This window comes from Ambystoma mexicanum, chromosome 3q, assembly GCF_040938575.1.
Source record: "Ambystoma mexicanum isolate Mex_15411 chromosome 3q, UKY_AmexF1_1, whole genome shotgun sequence".
Taxonomy (NCBI): Eukaryota; Metazoa; Chordata; class Amphibia; order Caudata; family Ambystomatidae; genus Ambystoma; species Ambystoma mexicanum.
The window spans coordinates 647,210,369-647,231,796 of NC_090926.1; the positions used below are offsets into that span (position 1 = coordinate 647,210,369).

The window sequence follows — 21,428 nt, forward strand, 5'->3', positions numbered from 1 at the left end:
CATATTGAGTGGATACATAAATGGGGAAATTATTGTTAGCTAATGCTACACACTACCGCAAGGCCGAGAGATAAATACGTAAACTTGACTCACCAGTGGAGGGATGTGGACGAATAGAGTGGGAATAGCGGTTGAGAGCAATTTTCGCCTCGCTCGCGGTGTGTTCTTCTTTATTAGCAATGATGTGGAGTACATGTCAGAGGTAAAGTGCCTGCTGCAGATGCGGTATCGATCACCCCTCTTGTCCGCAAAGACTTCTAGGACTCTACTTTCAAGCTCAGACGGTGGATATCCGCAATATCGGACCCATTCTCTTATCTGATCTATTGTCTTAGGGAAAACATGCATTATAGTACCTTCAGATTTATTATGGGTCTTCGAAGGGCAACCGCCAATGGAACAGGCAGGCATTGTGGAAAGTTCTGAAAAGTAAAGATCAACAATTCTCTATGAATACCAATGTAAACTCAGAACATGTGACTAGTTCCTTGCATGTACTGTCTTGAACGAAAAGAAATTGGACGCAAAATGATTATGGTACATGGCCTTACCTTGACGAACAAACAGTTAGATGCAGGGATCAGAGTAGTTTCTTGTCGTAGAACAGGGAGCAGTTCACAGGTTGCAAACTGAGGAGTTTCCTCGAAGTGGTCACGGAAGTTCACAGAGACGAAGAGCAGATAGCCAGCACCTTCACGGGTTGACTAGCAAAGCGCAAAGAAGTGCTCATTAGAAATATGAAGTGGGTTATAAAGAATTCGAAACAGGGGTGTGTTTGTGAATGAATGACGTGTTTAAGTCGTGGCATTATGCGGTTTGCAGGGGGGCGTCCAGCGTGAGGGGGGATGCTTGGCAGGAGACACGGGGTCTGGAGGTAGACATGGGAACAACAACCCATGCTCTAGAGACCACTTTGAAGTGTACATGGTCTTTGGCACCTCTTGTCCTTTATCGCTCCCTGACAGCTCCACTTGCCAGCGCAAGTACCCCGGTGCGAACTGCCTTTGGTAGGGCGGGGGGGTGGATTGGGGCGGTGGTCGTGCAGACAAGACACAGGAAGACTCGTGAATGGAGACACACTTATGTGGATTGCAGGGGGGCGTCCAGCGTGAGGGGGATGCTTGGCAGGAGACACGGGGTCTGGAGGTAGACATGGGAACAACAACTCATGCTCTAGAGACCACTTTGAAGTGTACATGGTCTTTGGCACCTCTTGGCCTTTATCGCTCCCTGACAGCTCCACTTGCCAGCGCAAGTACCCCGGTGCGAACTGCCTTTGATAGGGCGGGGGGGGGGGTGTGGATTAGGGCGGTGGTCGTGCAGACAAGACTCGTTTGCCGCAGGGCCTCACCAAGGAGAGGCCATCTAACTGCATGTAAGAGGCTGCCTGCAGGATCTAGTACATGGAAGGCAGGGGGGTGAGTTTATTAATACCTCACCCTCCCAGGAGAATATATGGGTGCAGTTCACCCTGGAGACCCTGGATGCCTAGGCAGTTAGTCAGCAGCAGGCTGGCCTGTGGTGGCAAGGCGGCACGGGCCAGAGGTGGTCATCTCTGTACCCGGTGCCCAAAAGGATGATTTATTATGATCAACCATATTGATTATTTACCTATAACCATGTTTTGTATCAATAAAATCCAACGGCCTTCCTTTTATTGCCAACGCTTTAACAAAGTGGTGTGGTAAGTATTTTTGGGGGAGGAGGCAAGGCCGGGAGGCTTGATGCCAACCCGCAAAATAACATATGTATGTCTGCTGCATATGGGTTCAACGGTTATGTGGATTGAAGGTGGGCGGCCAGCGTGAGGGAGGATGCTGACCAGAGACATGTGGTGTGACAAGACAAGGCACAGGAAGACTATTCAATGGAGACACACTAGATTCATTTAAAAAATCAAAACAACCATTGTTAAAATATATGTTGGGTTTTATTTTAGATCTTAATTTCAATTGAACATAAATAATAAACATTACACATTGTAAAGTTGCGGTTGCAGCACATCCAGGGAAAATCCGCGGTATTGTCCACTGTCGCTGGGGAAATGTTGTCTAATGGCAAGTACCGCACAGGCAGGTATTACTCTCCGAACGCGGTGTCCGAGCCTCCCGTGAAGCCACCAAGTGAAGCAACGATAGGCCACCAGCCTGTACCACCTGTGAAAATGAAAGATGCAAACTGTATTAAAATGACAAAACTTTCTTATCACTGTCGATTCAGGTAAAAAATGTCATTCTGCTTTGAAAGAAATTCTATCTAGAACATGCACAATATGGAACCAATTTACATGCATTCGAATGATATGTAGATGTAATTTTATATGTGGGAGACGACCATGACATAGTAGTGGCATCACTGACATCACAACCAGAGTATACTTACTCGTTCCTCGGATGAACAGTGCCGCGAAGTTCGTGCATAAGCACCATCATCATCCTCAATACGGTCCGTGAGAGGCAGGCTTCCCTGAACTCTGGCAGCTCGGTGATGCATTGCGGACTTGGCTCGCCTTCCGAAATGTAGGCCAAGCACCCGGAATTTTCACGGCAGCAGCAGTTCTCCTCCTCAGTTGGCATTAGCTCGCACCGATTGCACGTGCACCAGGTGGAGACGCCGTCCATGCGACATGGTCCAGGCTCTTCATCCGTTGACTGGTCCTCCCAACTGCCGTCCGAATCCCCATCGTTTTCACGTGCTTGCCTTTCCAGTAGTTCTTCCTCGGTGTACTCGGGCTCGTACATATACGGCATTATTGTAGCCATTGTGTGGTAAAGAAAGTAAAATAATTTACAGAGATGGTACAGGTGTTCACAAGGCCTAGAAGCGGCGAAGGTAGCTGACCAGAGCACAGAAACGAGTCACAGAATACTCAAAGTAACACAGAGAGAATAATGGAATCGAAAATCTGCTGCTGTGTGTTGTGAAACGGTGTGTTTATACTTATTGAGGAAAGAGGCGTCCTGCCATTTCCATGGCGACACGTCATTAGCTGAGGCGCAGGGATTGTTGACACGAAACGTGCTTTGGCGTTGGGAAATGGGCGGTACGCGTCTGCTGATGTCAGGCTCAGGGGCGGGGGATTTGATTTAGTGCCGCAAAAGCAGGTGAGCCAGGGCGATGCGGCAAGTGAGAGGATTATCAGAAAATGGCGGCTGATTTGGAGTGGGTTAATGGACGAAAAGTCGGGTATGGTCCATAGGAAAGTTTTCTACGATCTACCGATTTATGCTTAAAAACACATGGCCGAACCGTAGGGACAATAAAAAAAAAGTCCCGGAACTCTCCTTTAAGGCCGGGCACAGGATACGGACTGCAGTCAGGTGGCAAGATGTCAATCAAATGGGCAGCAATTGCAAATATAGATGCTCCAATGCCCTGCAGCTGTCCTGCACTTCGCTTCGCTGCACTGTTTACCGTTTATTAAACGGTCACCCTGGCGCCGTAGTACTCAGTGTGACAATGGTGTGTCCGTGTATAGCCAGAAGGGCAAGAAAACCGGCAAGCACATCTGACCAACCCTCTCCAGCGTATGAGCGCCTCACTCCACTCCGATCGCCATCTCCAACGGATAGCAAAACTCCAATGTCCCTTTTTTGCCACCCTCACCACCAAACAGCGAAAAACGGTGTGTGCTGGGTTTTCTTCCCTGGCTTCGCCACATGTGGTGTTTGCTCCCCTTTCAAGCGACTGGTGCTGACTCTGCTTTATGGGGGTGTGGCCTCAGTCTAATGGCTCCTCCAGTAGAGAAGAGAGTAGAAAGAACAGTACCCGATAATTAAGAAGAAGAAGAACAGTGAAAAACAGGGTGTGCAGGCTTTTCCTCCCGGATGCTTTCTCTGTGTTGTGTGCACTGTGTAAAACGGGGAGCATTTTCTGGCGCCAACAATGAAGCATTTTGTAAGTGATAGTTCAACTGAATCAATTGGCATTCACAGGTACAGTTTTACAGATATAGTTTAACACTAAGGGCTGTGACTCCGTGGCCAAGCTTCATAGTCTAAATAAGGAATTGCATGTTAATTTGCAACCTGTGAACGCCACAAATCTAAAATACTAATTTAATTAATCCTCCTTTATCTTAACATAGTACAATCAGGAAGGGCCTTATACCTGTGGGCCCAGATTTGCGAAGTATTAAAAAATCATAAAACAATGTTTCTATATTCGGTGGGTGAACTATTATACTGTGCATTCTAAATTGAAGGCACTGTTTTTCTAATCCATTGCTTGCGGAATTAGATCAAACTCATATAGTTTAAACTCAAATTGCCTGCACATGCTAGAAACCCACAACCTCGCGTTCACACAGGAGGGCGGCACACTAATGTAAATATATGTATATAAATGGCAGTTTTTTTAATGCAAACTTTCTTTAGTATTAATGCTTTATTTTTGATATTGGAGAAACGAAAGTGCTTAATATGTTGTCATAAAATACCCAGTGAAATGCAATGTTTGATTTGAAGAGAAAGCTTTGAATATACTGAAGATGAGCAGCAAGGTTGCCATGAAATTGAGGATACTGCTTTGAGGGAGTCTTGTATTATTTAGGATTAGAAATATTAGAAATAAATTGACAAGAAATTAATGGAGATTGAATGTGTGTGTGTGCTACCTCATAAAAAGATTTTCACAGGCAGGACAAGTTTAATTGTGTAAAGAAGCCCATGTTAATATAGCTTTGAATCTTGAGATGACTACTCCTGCATAAAGTGAGGGGACCATCTTTGGTTTTCTTTTATTTAAAGAAATTCGAATTTTTAGCACAAATAGCCTATTGTCCTAGAGATTTGTGGTAGGACTGTATACTAGGGGATGCAAGATCACTGATGGCCACTTATTGAAAAGATCAACAAATATCCCGACACACTTGGTATTTTTTCTAATGGAGGTTTGGTGTCATGCAATGTACAGCCGGTTGGCCCCATAGGGTACTATCATGTTTCCCCTCCTGGTTAATCTATGCAAACTTCTCTCTCTACATGGCCTAGAATTAGGCTCTTTGGTTCCTATTGGGGACCTTATTCTGTCCCCCCTCTACCACTTCAAAAATATCCTTTTCATCCAGGTTATGAAGGACTTCATAGATTGTGCTTTTCTCCCTTGGTTCTCTCGATCCCTCTGCACTCTAGTGTTTGTACTTCCTCCTTGATCTTTGTCGAGAGCTTTCTCTTCACCTATCCCTTTCTCTACTCGTTCCTCACCGTCTTATTTCTTAACTTTCTCCTAGAGGCTGCTCTGCACCTTCTCCTCCTCTGTCTCTTTCTTTTGATGTTCCCCCTTCTCTCTCTCTTGCGCCTTAATCTCCACCTTCCCTTCTCTGTTTCTCTGATGTAGGGTTAAAATTCCAGGTTGCAAGCTTTTTATACCCAGCCATAAAAAGTCACTCGAGCTGTCAAATCTCAGCATGCACACGGAACATCATTACTTATTTGCCAAGTGAGTGCTATCACTGACTATTGGATAGTGGAGTGTGACCTTTTTGTGGTGTGCTCCTCTTCCCCTCCTCACCACCATCTTTTGTCTCATCTTCTCTCACCATCTCTTTTCCACACAGACTCTTGCTCATACCATACCCCTCTCCACTGCCTCATCTTCACTCATCCTTCTCCTCTCGTCCTCTTTCTCCTTGTATTCCTCCTCGCCTTTCCTCTCCGCCATACTCTGCACTCATCTGTCCTGCGTCTCCACACTGTCATGCCCCCTCCACCTGTTACGCTTCCCTTTTATAGCCTATTTGATTGATGTCAGTTCTATGAAAGGTGCAAGCATGTCTGATGATTCAGTGAAACTTGGGTGAACTACAGCTTCACATGGTGGCCTGTGTAACATAGCGGACTGCTCCTCAGCTTCCCTCGCTAAGTTTAGAAGTGGTTGTCCACGGTCGTGGAATTAATATGACATCTGCCCTCAGTCGGTCAATCTCCCTAAAGATTGTCAAACCCTCAGTTTGGATTCCCTCCTTTGCATGGCTTCTGCCTGACCCCCTCGAGGCTATGCAAACAGTTGTGAGCGGAAACTGGGGTCTTCGCAGCGAGAAATACCATGACCATCTCTCCTTTACCAAACAAGATTCCTTTTAGGTACAAGTAGCTTACTGAAGCGGGTCCACAAGTGACTTGCTTCTTTTTTCTACTAGCTTTTACTTTTACCTTCTCCCGGGAAAAGGATTTTCAGGACATTAGGGTGCTTCCTACAAACAAGGCTAGTGATGCAATGGAGTTTATGGGGTATATCCCGGCTCTTGTACCACCTCCAGGGACTGCATTACGGAGTGGGTGGTGGACCCAGCCTTCCGGGTCACCACGCTCCATGCCCATAGCCACCCACCTGTGACTTAGTCACAATTTCCTCCATTAATCCCTTTTCCCTGAAACGTGTTATTGCACCTCCCCACTCCTGATCTGTATCTTACATATTCCATCTCACTTGAGTTTGAATACCTATTTCCAATTGGTATTATATGTACCACAACAAAATGTACGACTGTTTAAAAAAAAAAAATCACCAGCATTTTGACTAAAGATGTAGAAAAATATGAAAATAATTTAGTTGTGTTGAGCCATTCGAATGCCCAATTCCTCAGAGCTCTAGTCCTATTGTTTGAAGCCACTGACCTTTTAGGCTGGTGCGAAGACTTAATGTAGCAGTCAAAAGGCCACCCTCCAAGGCGTGCCTGTTTTTAATAAAAGGCGCATTCTTAAAGTGTTGTCATGCGACGTGGAGCCTGGAGAGAACATTAGAACCGAACAGCGGCATACAAGCCTGCAGGCGCCATCCTGCAAACAAAGACGACTTTATTTCAAAAAGCAGAGCCAAGGGTCATTTATACTGCTGCCTGTTTGTTTTGAATTCATTTTCTGGTGTTCACTAAGGACTCCACAGCCTTCTCATTTTGCTGTGTTTGTTCTTTCTGTTCTTTAGGCGGCCTTCCAGGAGAATGTTGGAAGACAGGTACTGTGACTTTTTTTTAATCCTCATACTTCTAAAGCATCTTGGTTATTTTCCTTGTAATCATAACTAGAGAGAGCACTTGCATGTAATATAAAAACAGTGCTAATAAATGTGAATGAATTTCTTTTTTTAATTTGAAATGTGAAGATGGTCCGATAGCAGCAGACCATCTGTAATACTGAGGGTTTCACCAAACATGCACTCAACTTACCTTATGTATTAGCTACCAGCACGAATTTAGACTCAGTTGTGGAGATCTTTGTTTATCTTCTAAAGCTAATTTGTAATCATTGCAGCGCAGATTCAGTTTTTCATCTTTCTGAATTTGATAAAATGAGCCGCATTGGGTTGAGTAATAGAAGAGTTGATTTTGGTTGGGTTATTTAACTCCTGTCTTTATTAATTGGTATGCAATTCACGCAATAAACCAACTTGACCCTATATCCTTTGCAGACACAATGGAAGACTAGAGGTGGCATTATGCAGAGCCTATACAATATCCTTTGTTTTATAAATGTACTTTGAAGACTTAGACCCACAGGGAACAAAAACGCTTGATTAGGTTACTTGCTTAGTCATTTTTCCGCACAGCATTCAACTTTTTATGCACCCCTCTCATTTCTAATCACACACCATTGTACCTGCACACACCTAACAGTAATCCTTTTTTAAATTCTCTGCTGATACCAAAGCAGCATGTTATTTGATATCAATATATTTAACAAACACTTCTGCAGGGCCTGTGCTACCACTAGGCAAGGTTCGGCGCTTGCCTATAATGTGAAAATGTTAGAGCGCCAAATGCCCCCAGAAGTAATATCCTCGATAAATTCTTTTGTATACATATATTTATTATTCTCTCTCTCAAGTCGTGAGGCGGGTGACACTCTGTGTGGGTCGGGACTCTGGTGTGGGCTTGGCATGCTGGGCCCTGTGCAGGGCCTCAGGCCGTACCTGTGCATTAGCACCTCACATGCCCTCATGACTGAGGCTTGTGGGAATGTTGTTCTTCTCTTCTGTACGGTCATCTGTTCTGGGCACTAGGTGCAGCCTGCCACCATGTGTGGCGGCCCTGTCTGCTGAGAGATACTCGGACACACGCACAGGCAGGTGAGAGGTGCCCTATTGTAATTGTTCTGCCTTTCGGTCTCGGGGGCAGCAATAGCCAAACTGGGCGGTATAGAGAATAGATGTTTGGAAGCGGAATGGGGAATTGGTGTATATACACATGGGGGGCGCTCGTGAGCCTGCCACCAAGATGGCCGGTTGCTCAGAGCTCCACGGTGGATCCACAACAGAGAGGCAAACCAGCAACCCATCGGGGCCCATCTTAGCCCAATAACACGAATAAGGAGAGGCGCATGTACCTGGCTGATATTGGCTGGGTTACATAAGTCATTATGAACCAGGGGTCCACGAAAAATAGCAAGTAGCCTGAACCGCCGCAACACCGGAGTCTAGGGCTTGCGGCAATAACCGAGCGAGTGCCTGTGTGCACCCCAGGCTGAGGCGGCAAGGAGACAGGATCTCTGGTGCGGAGCAGCGGGGAGTTCTCCGGGTGTCCCTTTCTGCTGGTCACAGTCTGAGGCACGGTGACAGGAGGGGCCTTTGAGTTGCTCGCGGAGAACCAACGCAAGTGCCAGTGCGCACCCCAGGCAATGGGAGACAACATCAGATGAACCCGGGGGTGGAGGTGGAAAAAGGCGGCCACCCCCCGGGCAGCGGGACAGCTATTGGAGCAAATCGGCTGGGAACGGTTGGTGGATCAGCACCGCGAGGCAACGGCCCAGGCTAGCGGCGTTCCCGGACAGGAGGGCCAACACAGGGGGGAAAGCGGAACGGAGTCAGGCGTCGGCCCATTAATCAGCAGGTGAGAATGGAGTCCTGGATCTGGGTTCCGGGGTCCCCCGCTCTAAGTGCTAAGTTCCTGGGGTACAATGTAACGGCCGGGCCTAGGAATCCAAGATAATAACAGTTTGCACGGGAGACCAGAAGGAGGGATGTCCACTACATACCCCCAGAGGAGTTCAGTTTGCCCTGGGAGAGCCGCATTTCAGGCCCCGGCTCACAATCCTTCCTGACGGTGGGCTGCTGGGAGGCACCGCTGCACAGCTACAACCCATAACTCAGCAAGTGAACCTGCGCTGCTGCCACCATTCAGGCACTCTGTGCTCACATGCATTGAAGGACACGTGTAGGGGCACTATACGAGCCCAGCAGGGCAAGGCAGGCTGCATACAAAACACAATATGTGGCAGCTAGAGCCCAGGAAACCTCAGAGGCAGCAGAACGTATTGCCTCACTCTCTGGGTGTGAAAGGGAGAAAACCCCAGTACCCCTCTGGATGCAGGCCTTCAGCGCAGGCTGCCCCGTGGTGTGGTGACCCTGGGCGACAAAGCGGGGGGGCGTGTCCAGTTGCACCGGGGTGTGTCAACCTCTGCAACATAACGACGACTAGTGGACAGGGGAGGAGGTTAAGTGGAAGTGTCGGAACAACCGAAGAGACCAGAAGCCCGAAGGAGCAGGCAGCCCCGGTGTAGGCAACGGAATCTACCTGAAGACAGCGGAGTGCCTGGGAGGGCTAGTGCCTATACATCCAACGCAAAATCATCACAGGTGTTCAAGGACAGTGGAAACATACAGACTGAGCAGTGACAAATTAGACAACTGCCTAGTAAACATATCCCTGCAACCAGGCCTCGCTATTAGATACATGGCGAAGGGGAATAAGCGACAGTCTCGCTTGCAATCTACTCAAAAGGAAGGGCTCACTAAAAGTGACAACAAGCTAACGGTGCCGCAAGGAGTACGCAGGGGCCAGACCATGGAGCCACAGACGGCAGAGGCGACTGGATCGAGTGTGTCCAACCCTCCATCAGAGCTAAGCCTGGTGCTGGCGAAGATACGGCCTGGCTTTACAGCCATCAACACCAAACTGGACAGCATGGCATATAAGGTGGACAGGATGCAGGAGCACATAGATAAAGAAAGAAGTAGGACGGCTGAGGTCGAAACTAGAGTCAGTGCGCTCGAGGATACCGACACGACACAGGCATTCCGAGAGCTCCGGAGGGAGGTGAAGTCCATCAAGAACAAGGACCTCTAAGCGAGATCGCGGAGGAATAACATTAAGGTGGTGGGGGTTCCTGAAACGTCCACACAACATAATATGGAGGTGTTTATGGAGAAATTCATCAAAGAAGTGCTGCAGGGCCCATCTCTGTCATCTCAATTCCTTGTGGAGAGGGCGCATCAGATATCACAGGTCGCCCTGAGGCCGGGTAAGAAAACCTGTGCCTGATCATTGCACGCGTCCTAAACTATCGTTACCGAGACACCATACTTCGCCGGGCAAGAGAACTCGGTGACCTCACATACGATAATACAAGGGTGTCCTTCTATCGGACTTCACCCCTGCAGTCCAGAAAGCCCGAATTTCCTTTTTGGGAGCGAAAAGAGCACTTGGAGACCGGGAGATAAGATACTCTATGCAGTATCCCTCCAAATTGAGTTTACAGCACAATGGACAGACCCATTTCTTCACAGACCCTGGAGCGGTCCATGATTTCCTCGAGTCCCTACCAAAGTGATGGGAGCGGCTCCCTGGGCACAATCCAGACGGGGACCAGCAAGAGAATATCAGTTGTAATGGTCACTAGAAAATCACTAAAGAGTGGTCCATGGAAGTTACACAGGTCATGCATGGTATCCCCGATGGGTAGTGGTAACCTACTGCTAGCAATGTAATGAAAAATACCAACTGAGTAAATAAAGGTTTGGTTGCATGCGTAAGTCCTCCCTGTGGATCTGGGCGAGTGGGGTCACCTTAGCAGCGTTGTCCAGCGTCCCCGGGCGATTGCCCTTAATTTTACAGATGTTGAGAGTATTTGGGTGGGGGGTTCCAGTCACTGCAGATAGTGGGAGAGCAGTGTGGGTGGGGGGGGAGTGGAAGAGACAAGGGGGATTAGTCGTGGGATAATGAGGGGGGGAAGTTGTGGGTTTTGGTTTATGTTACATCCAATAGATTCATGCCTCATCGAAGAGACGGGCAGGTCGATACTTGGCAGGTTAACGAAGCGGGATGATGCCGCTTTCGAACACAGCCCACATCCGAGCTTTGGCACATAGGGTCATTAGTTGGAATGTGCGGGGACTCGACCACCCCCGTAAATCCCGTAAGGTAATGCAATATTGTGAAAGTTGTCATGTTACAGGAGGCTCAGCTCTTGGGTAGGGGGAACGAGAGGGTCGCCAGAAGCTGGGGAGTTGCACGATCTAAACTTCTTACTCTGCTTACTCAGCAGGAGTAATGACACTAGTGCACAAATCGTTGGGGTTCCGGCCAAAAGACGCGCATATTTACCCAATGGGAAGGTACTTTATACTCTCTGGATGCTGGGGGAATATTCCAATCACGCTTGTGAACATATATTGGCCAAACGTCGACGACCCCGAGTTCTTTCGCAATTTAGTGAGGCTAAGCCAGAAATACTTAGATACTAACATTATATGGGCAGGGTACCTCAATGTGGTATTAGATCCAAATAGAGCTAGAACTGTTGGTGAAGGGAGGAGAAGATCCAAAGCTGCGAGGGCGGTCCTGGAATGCATGGGGGTGTTGGAGCTGGGGGATGTGTGGAGGCTTCTGAGACTGGAGGGGGTGGAATTCTCGCATCACTCCACTGCTTATGGTGCCTCATCTAGGTTGGATTACATTCTTGCTTGCCCATACCTAATACATCGAACAGAAGATTGCGTCTTGCTCCCTAGAAAACTCTTGGATCACTCCCCTGTGTTGTGGTCACTGCGGCTAGATCTAATACCTATCTGCTCCCAATGGAGGTTTAAATCTGCGACATTGGGAGATGTGGCGTTTAGGGGCGAGATCTACAGCTTGATCAAAAACTATTTCACAGAAAACCCGGGGCTCCGTCTCTAAGAAAAGCACACCATGGGAGTCATTTAAGGTGGTCGTCTAGGGGGTTGTCCATCCCTTGAACTTGGGGTGCTGAAACTGATACAGAAGCAATTGAATGATATTGAGTTCAAAATTAAGAGACTGAAGAGCGAGAAGGAAAAGGGGGACTCTCCGGATCCTCTTGCTTTACTGATTAGGAGCTGGACCGTTTTGGCACCCTCACCGAGAGTGAGGTCCAATACTTTGCTCGGCCGCAGGTATGGAGAGGAGGGGAGGTCTGGTAGATACTTGGCAGCGGTTGTGAGACATGAGAGGGGATGCAGGGAAATGAACGCGATTAAAACACTGGAAGGAGAGGTGATAGTACAGCCGAGTGCGATAGCGGATGTGTTCACTGGAAGGAGAGGTGGTAGTACAGCCGAATGCGATAGCGGATGTGTTTCGGCACTACTATGAATCTCTGTACACCTCCAAGGGGACAATGCGAGTTGAGAAATTGAGGGAATATATTGAGGAAGCGTCTCTATTGAGAATTAGTGAGGAGGCAGCTGAGACCCTAGAAACCCCGGTCATGGTAGATGAGATCCTGGCCGCAGTACGTGCGTTGCTCTCCACCAAGGCACCCAGTACCGATGGCTTCACAACTGAATTTTACAAAGAGTGGGGCCCCGGGGTAGCTCAGAATATGCTGGCTGTCTGGGAAGAGGGATTAAAAATGGGACAACTCCTACCCTCGATGCGTGAGGTAGTGATTACGTTGATCCTCAAGTCCGGTAAGGATCCTCTCGAATGCTCGTCATATCTCCCTATTTCCCTGCTGAACCTCGATACTAAAATATTTGCCTAGGTACTGGCAGACCGGCTGCTCCCCCACGTCTCTCAGATTGTGCACATGGATCAATCTGTATTTATTCCGGGGAGATCAACCTCCTTGAACCTCCGATGTCTGTTTGCAATCCTGGCCCAGATAGATCCCAACACGCAAGCCGCGGCAGCTCTGCTGGATATGGAGAAGGCCTTTGACTCTGTGGAGTGGTGCTACCTATTCGAAGTGCTGACGCAATCTGGTGTCCCAGGCTATTTCCTTAAGGCAGTGAGGCTCATTTATACAGGCTTGTGTGCTCAAACGTGGGCAGTGCTCACTCAAATGTTATCAACTTGGGCAGGGGCATCAGGCAGGGTTGCCCTCTCTTGCCCCTGCTATTCGCCATGGCAATTGAAAATACTTGCGGCCGATCTGAGGAAGTACCATGGGCATAGAGGCCTTGCAATGGGCGGGATGAGGGAATTAATCTCCCAGTATGCGGATGACGCGATTTTATACATCAAGGACCCCATAAATGACTTGGCCTCGCTGTCCCAAGAGGTAGAGTGGGTTTGGTGTGGTGTCAGGATTGAGACTCAATAAGACTAAGTCCTCTTTATTCCCCCTAAATGAAAACACTGTCCGGCCTCCTAACACTCAAGGCTATGGCTGGGAACAACGAGTGGTCACATAACTGGGGGTGCGGGTGAGCAGGGACGTTGGATTACTATTGGAGGATTACCAGATCAAATATTTGCATACATTGAGGTCCAGTGTGGAAAGGTGGTGTGGACTGTCCCTCTCCCTCCTGGGGACAATAAGCATTGCTGAAATGCTAGTTGTATCCAAACTCCTGTATATCTTTCAGAATGTCCCGGTCTGGCCTGGGGTTGGGTTCTTCAGGGAGGTGCGCTCTTTTCTGATAAAGCTGGCTTGCCACCCAAAGATTCCATGCATAATTCGGGAGACACTAACGCTACCATGGGAGAGTGGGGGGTTTGGGGCTCCAAACGTGGAACTGTACTTCATGGCAGCGCAACTGTCCTTTCCAAAATATTGAATGCCGGGCGCTCGGCATACTCCTCACGTTAGGATTGAGCGCTGCTCGGTAAAACTGTTCTCTCTTCAGGGGCTGCTTATTTCCGGCAGGTCAAGGGACAGGTGTAAATTTGACCTGATAGCCTGTACGATACATGCCTGGAAGAAGAGCTATGAAACGATTGGGGGTGGTTTGACCGGGGTGTTTGACCGGGGCATCTCGCTCTGGAGCATAGAAACTCTGGCACCAACATGCAAAAAGGCCATTGTCCAGGACTGGGTGGGGGGGTCGTGGCATTGTTTGCATGGATGATATGTACCCCGATGGGAAGTTTGTCTCTCATGAATTGTTTGTGGAAAAGATGGGGGGCGGTCCTCAACTGCAGTACTTCAGGATTGGAGGGGCCTTTAGAAGTTGGTTCACGGCATTCCCGGAAATGCTGTGTGCTACCCCGGTGTTATAGTTCATTAGGAACTCCCCTGCGGGCAGAGGGACGCTGTCCACACTGTATAAATTGCTTCAGAAGGACTCACCCTGGGAAACACTTGGGTGTAGGGGGAGGTGGGAGGATGATTTGGGGGTGGTACTCTCGGACAAACAATTGGCAGTGTTGTTTGGTACGACACATAAGGGGGCCTTTAACTCTAGGCTGCAGTTGATTCAGCTCAAGACGTTGCATAGGGTGTACGTCTCCCCAGCACGCACACATCAATATGACTCCACAAGACCTGCCTACTACCTCAAATGTAAAGTGGAGCCGGCGAACATGTTGCATGTGCTGTGGTTCTGTGAGGAGTTACGCCCCTTCTGGGAGGGGGTGGTGAGCATCATGTCAGAAATAGTGGGTCAACCTGTGCCGGGAGAGATGCTGTGTTGTATGTTTGGGTGGCTCCTGGGACTGCCAAAACAATATCGTAAATTGTTATCCACCTGTATGATCACAGCAAGAAGATGTATTTTGATGAAGTGGACTAGTGTCTCCCCCCGCTCCCCTGGGGGTGCAGGGATGGTTAAGAGAGTTAATATGGTTCAGTGATACTGACATGGAATATGCAAATCTGTCTGGGGTACAAAATAGACTCAAAAATATTTGGAACTCTTTCACTGCGTTTGTATTGACACGGGGAGCCCCCCTGAATGATCGTTTTGTTGTTACAGCCAAGAGTGGGATGGCGAGGGAGCGCGATTTTCTCCAGGAATGGCAGGCTCTCGCAAAGTGTTATAGCCCTCCTCCCCCCATTGAATATATCAGAGTTCCCCTGACGACTGATTGTTCGGATACATGCATCACTGGTTCTGTTCCTCCTATTTTTTTTTTCCTGACTCCTGACCGATTGTCTCATGCAAAGTATACCTGAAATATCTTGTTATTGTTTTATGATGTTCAACATTGTAAAAGAATGTTTAAATTATATTGCCGGTGCCGGTGAGGCACAAATCAACTAATAAAGAAATGAAATGTTTAAAAAAAAAAAAAGAGTGTATATACATGTATGTGTGCATCATTGTGACTCATGGGGGCCTGTGCCGATGTTAGAACTGCATGCATTGCATATAGCTGCCAATACAGCTTTGCTATTCAATAACCGCATAGGAAAGCAGAGACGTTGTGACACGGACACTGTGACTGTAACAATTCCATCTCTTTTCCTGACGACATACGCTCATTGCCCTCATAGGCTCCTTGTCTTGCACTTCAAAACCTCTAGTCTGTGGCTCTGGGCGCTAAAAAAAGTACTGCTGTGCCTGCGTATCTGCCATCGACTGCTCTGCCGTCTGCCACCAGCTTTTCCTTTGACCACAGCACAGGTCCTGACAGCCGGCCTGCTGCACTGTGCCTTCGAAGGCTAATGATGTAATACAGACACACAGCTCAAGTTAATTTGTGCCTGTTATGTGCATCACTTAAAGCTGCCACCCTCTATGTTTTCCATTAGTTTATTGCAGTTTACCAAATGTGTGAGGTGGCACTGCAGTTGAAACCATAAAAAACCAAGGTGGGAAAATGAGGCTTTGTTTATTTTTTTACCCCACCCCTAGCTTCCTTAGTTTGGTGGTCTCGTCTCGGTTGTCCTCTTCTAGAGCTGTTGTCTTTCATCATGGAGACCTAATAAATGAAATGACATCCAATTTAAATAAAATGTTTCACACAGAGTTGCTATGTGGTTTGTTGCTCTGCCCAAAACTAGGATTTAAAGGCACAGATTGAGGCCTCACTGGCACCGACACAATTATGACTCTTCGGCGAAACGGGGTAAGTCGTCAACGTCTAGACAGGAGTGGTAGGAATTCAAGTCACAAATGCTAACTATGTTTGAGAAGGCAGATGTGGGAGCGGGTGAACACACAAAGACCTTGGTGGCTTCAACAGCACTCGGTGATCACAACCCCAAGATAGCCCCATCGGCATCAGGAGAGCCGTCGGGCTCGCGCCAAAGAAGCGGAGTAAGCCTTCGATGCCGGGATCCTCCCATGAGCCTCAAAGCTTGAATCTTCTCGATGCGCTGTCGGCACCCAGGGTTCGGCCGAAGCCGACATCCACTCCTTCGGTGCTGAAGGACAAGCTCTCATCGCCAACCATCAGTGATCAATCCTTCGTCCGATCAATCCTTCATCCCGATTTCTTGGTCTTATTTTTTTCGGATCCTTGGCGCAGACTTTTGGCGCCGATGGGGGATACTATCAGGATGACGTTGATCCCATGTTTTCAGGGGCTGGTGGAGTGGACTACTTTGATGATCAGGCAGACCGCCTGGCACTGGCTCAGGGATTTCAGGATGCCATTGGGCTAGATACATCTTCAGATGTTGAGTTGCAGCAGGCTCAGCCATATGCTCATACCCATGGCAAATTTAGATCACGTGTGGACAGGGTGGTTGACACTCTGGGACTGAATGCTTCCACAGTACTGGTCCAAGGCTATGAGCTTATAGATATCTTGGACAACGGTACCACCACATAGAGGAACATGACACTGAACCCTGCAATAGCCGGCCCAGTCGCCTCCTTATAGCAACAGCCCAGCTCTTTCCCACCAGTCAATTTCACCTTAACCACCAAGTACAGGCCGGCAAGAGGGGATCCGTCTTTTCTTTCTTCTTACCCTTGCCCGGAGGGGCTAGTGGTTCAGGCGGCCACAGTATCCAATCTGCCTCCTGACAGGGAGTGATGTTTTACAAAATATTATTTTTGGCCTATCGAAGGCTGTGGAGCATGCAGCCCAGTGCATCCCTGAAGGGTAGTTATGGGATGGGTTCATGCAGCTGTTGGATGACTGGAAGGTGGTGGCGAGGCAGTCCCTGCAAACGGCCCTGAACGTGGTAGACTGCAATGGCCGGTCAATGGGGTCGGCCATGGTACTTAGGAGCTCCTCTGCATTTTCCCCTAATGTCCAGAGTAGGTTGCTGGACATGCCCTTTGATGGGGGATACCTCTTGGGCCCAAAGGGCAATGACTCCTTGGAAAAGTTCAAGGAGCCCAAGCTTGCCGCAAAATCGCTCAGATTAGCTGCGCATCCGGGCAAGCCTGCCTTCAGCTTTGCTTCTAGGGGGAAAAAGCTGGAGGCACTGTGTCCCTTATGGCAGGAAGGCCCAGCTCACGCAGGCCATGCAGGGGCAGAAGCGTTTCCAGTGCTCCAGCAGGGCAGTGGGGCTTCTAGAGGTCAGCAGGCAGCAGCGGCAGCATCAATGGGGTTGGCTCCGTCCTCAAAACCAATTTTATTTGCCCCTCCCACAACTCACCGGTTGGAGGATGGCTGTCCAAGCATTGGCCCCAATGGAAGGAGATTACTTCCGACGCCTGGGCCTTGGAGCTCTTGCGGTCGGGTTATTGTCTGCCCTTTTTAAGAAAGCCTCCGAGCAGATGCCCAGGAAGATGTGCAAGCCCTGTTGTTGAACGGTGCTGTGGAAGAGATACCAACCGAGCGGAGAGGATCAGGCTGGTATTTCCTAGCCCCCAAGAAGGGAGGAGGTCTTCGATCCCATTTTGGACCTCAGGGCCTTGAATGAGTTTCTGAGGTAAGACACGTTCAGGATGGTGATGGGGAGAGAAATTATCCATGCTCTCGAATTGCAGGACTGGTTGGTGTCCATAGATCTTCAGGACGCTTATTTCGATGTGCTGATACAACAAAAGCACAGGAAGTTCCTGGGGTTCCTCATATGGGACAAGCACGATCAGTTCAAGGTGCTTCCCTTTGGGTTGAGCCCTGCTCCAAGGATCTTAACCAAGCTCATGGTGGTAGTCGTGGCTCACCTCAGAAAATACAGAGTCCACGTATTACCATACCTGGACAACTGGCTGATCCGGAGGAAGTCAGCGGAGTGGGTTTTGTCTCACCTAGAGGACATCTGCTATCTACTCCACAGGCTGTGCTTCTCTCTGAACATGAAGTCCCATGTGACCCCAGTCCTTAGGCTCCAATTCATCGTTGCAGTCCTAGCCATTCGGGTGGGGAAGCCCTTCCCTCCAGGGAGAGAGTCAACAGCATTGCGCAGAGATTGGTGAACCAGTTTTAGAACCACACTGCTCTACCAGCAGCTTACATCCTCCGCTTTTTAGGGCTCATGGTCTCTTTTATCTTTCTGGTGCCAGAGGCCATGCTACTCATGAGATCTCTACAATGGCTTCTACGAGGATAGTGGTCTCAGTACCTCAGAGCCCTCTCAGGCTCCTTCAAGGTATCCGGGCAGTGGTGGACCACCTTGGTTGGTGGGCCGATAGCAATCTCATGGCAGGGGAACCTTTCTAGACTCTGTGGCCTCGGGCCCAAGTGGTCACGGATTCGTCTCTGAATGGTTGGGGCGCTCACTGCAAGGACTTGCAGGTGAACAGCCTTGGGGCAGCAATGGAAACCAGTTGGCACATCAACACGCTGGAGTTGCAAGCCATCAGGTTAGCCCTGAGAGCGTTTGCTCCGTCTCTGAAAGGGAAGCATGTCCTGATTCTGACGGACAATATGGTGGACATGCACTACCTAAACAAGCAGGGTGGCGTGCACTCCCTCCCCCGAAAGGCGATGCAGTTGTGATTCTGGCTATTGGAGAACCAGAATCCCAGTCTCAGCAGTTCATCTGGCACTGACAGAGCGTGGCTTGACGGATGCCCTGAGTAGGCAGAGCATGGTCTCACACAAGTGGGAGGTGTGCCAGAAATCCTAGAAGAGGTCCTCTCTCGCTCCATCAGAGGACCTGTTTGCCATGGAGTCCAACAGGAAGTGCAGACAGTTTTGCTTGTGGGAATTCCCAATGAACAGTGCGCTAGGGGACGCGTTTCTGGTGGATTGGATCTTCCCTCTCCAGTACGCTTTCCCTCCTTTTCCTGTTATTGCCGTACCACTCTTTCCTCTGATCAACGACATAGCTTCCTCCACTCTCTCCTGCTCGTACCCAACCCACTCTCCCTCAGTTTCTCGCTCTATCATACTCCTCACTTCCACACCCACTTGTGTCTACACCACAGCTACTCAGACTTTAATTGGTACGTCCCACTCACGAATGCCTTACCATTCCACACACTCCAAAGTCATCTCGGCATCCGTTACGTGCATCTCTCTCTCTTGTCCCACCACCATGCCTCTGACCTCACCCGAACCACTCACAGCACTGTGTCCACATCTGAATTTTCATAGAGCCTCCCCACTCCACCTGACTAGGGCACTGGGTTACCTTCCTTTCTGGTGCGCAGGGGCTGTCTCTATGGGTTGGCCTAATTGCCTCTGCATTCTAAGAAAGTTCATTCCGCTGGCTCAATTGCCCATAAGTGGCATTTCGGGGTCCCTCTATCTCCACGCAGGAACCTCTGGTGAATTATCTGTTCTTGTTTTTTTCTCTGAGTCATTAACGATACTTGGAGACTTTGTATTGTGCTGCAGGAACAGGTTGGGTCACTTGTCAATGTTGTAAGGCATTATGGGGCTTTGCTTTCCTCATTCTTCATTGCGGAAAGATGAAAACAAGAGGTGGCGCAGGCTCACAGCCATGGGAAAAAAAATGTGATAGGTGCTGTGATGAGGAAAGAAGATACCAAGTAGACCACAAGCATTTTCAGCTTTGGGGGGCACATGATTGGTCCCTGCCGACGCCACCACACCACCATTGGGTAGGTCTGGCTCTGGCAGTGCCGTAGTGGGTCACCTACCCCTGATTGAGTGTGTTCCTAGGAACTGGACAGGACCCTATTTGGGGACCCTGTCACACTCGCCAGCATTGTTTGGACTGAGACCAATACCTCTAAAGTGTATGAGACTTCAAGTCTGCCTGCTTTAAAAAGACTGGGATCCGTTCAGCCCAACAGATGAAACAACCGAAGCAAACACACAGAATACATCTTCATTTACAGCCCTAGAGAGATTTTAGGGCTCCTGGACTCTGCCTGCGATTTCCACCTTCTTGCCCCAGCCCCTCCCCATCCAACTCGCATCCTCTTCTCATCATTTTTCAGAACTACTAAAGGAATAGCTAAACAAACTCTTGAGAATTAGAGCAATAGAAGCTATACGCCTGGGCCAGATTTCTCAGGAGTCCTTTTCACGCTTTTTTCAGTAGGAAGGAACAACATGGATCCGAGGACCAGCAGTTCAGCCAGAAGATCTGCATCAATGTACATGATGACTATTTCCACATCTTTATCTGGGAAGCCCACAGGAAATGCTTCAAATTTGTGGCATCAGAGTCCAGTGCCAATGCATAGTCCTCCCCTTTCGACTCTCCTGTGCCCCTTCAATTTTCACCAAAGTCATTGTCTTTATCACAGCTTTTCTGAGGAGGGTAGGCAAACACATCTATCCGTACTTGGATGTCTTTGAGCACCATCCCTGTGCTAAACTCTGGAAAACCTGGAGAGTTCATCTTAGACAGGTCAGTGAAACGTTTGCACTCTACACTAACAACAAGGAATGCATTTGGTTTGAACAATGGCATCACCTCTGGTGCAAAAAGGTCCCAAGGTGTTATGATAGAGTCCATTTGGTGCTGCATTGCGCTAACTGTTTTCAATCTTTCCAGTCTAGACTATCTGAGGTGGATTTCAAAGATCAGGTATTTTTTAGAGTAATCCTTGTGTCCATCACAAAAAAGATTACCAAAGGTTAGATATTTTTTCAAAGTTACCATCATATGGTCCCAAGCATCAAATGTGGCTCCTGTGTGGGCTTGATACTGACATTTACACAATCGTTACATGGCTTAAAACTCAAGGCCTTCGGCAGAGGCATTATACAAGTAAAAATTGTCAAGAAGTGGCATTCCAAAACTGCATCTGAGTGAACAGAAAAAAAGCAACTGATGTTTTGGGGCGCAGTCCGCTCCGTATATACTAGCTATGATGTAACAGTCATTGGTGCCAAGAATACCCTTAATGGCTGAACATGTTGCAGAAGCCAGAAAATATCTGGAGGATATTTCAAAAATGAGGAATCTGTGGGAGGCAGGACTAATCCATCAGAAAGAACATTTTGAATGGTAAATATTTCTTTAAATTTGAACTCCATTTAATTTGCTCGAGCATCAATAATGCCACTCTCCTACATTTCCCCTACGAGCAAGTGCACTCAATGGCAGGACGCACAAGTCATCCGGCTTCTGCTTATTTAGGGCCCGATTCATAGACTAAAATAGTGCTGAAAAACAGGTCCTTGCGTGCAAAACGCGCGGAAGGGTCCGTTTGTTGATTCATGGAACACATTGCGTGTGGCTTACCGGAGACTTGCGCTG

General features: G+C 48.5%; 1 protein-coding gene across 4 annotated transcripts in view; it reads left to right on the top strand.

Annotated features, from left to right (window-relative positions):
- TBCD (tubulin folding cofactor D) overlaps positions 1-21,428 on the top strand; it is a 2,839,019-nt gene that overhangs the window by 1,767,742 nt on the left and 1,049,849 nt on the right. For all 4 annotated transcript variants that reach the window (XM_069654539.1, XM_069654542.1, XM_069654540.1 and 1 more), the window contains exon 18: positions 6,925-6,954. In XM_069654539.1, the coding sequence (XP_069510640.1) occupies positions 6,925-6,954 (30 nt within the window). The remainder of the gene's footprint in view (positions 1-6,924; positions 6,955-21,428) is intronic.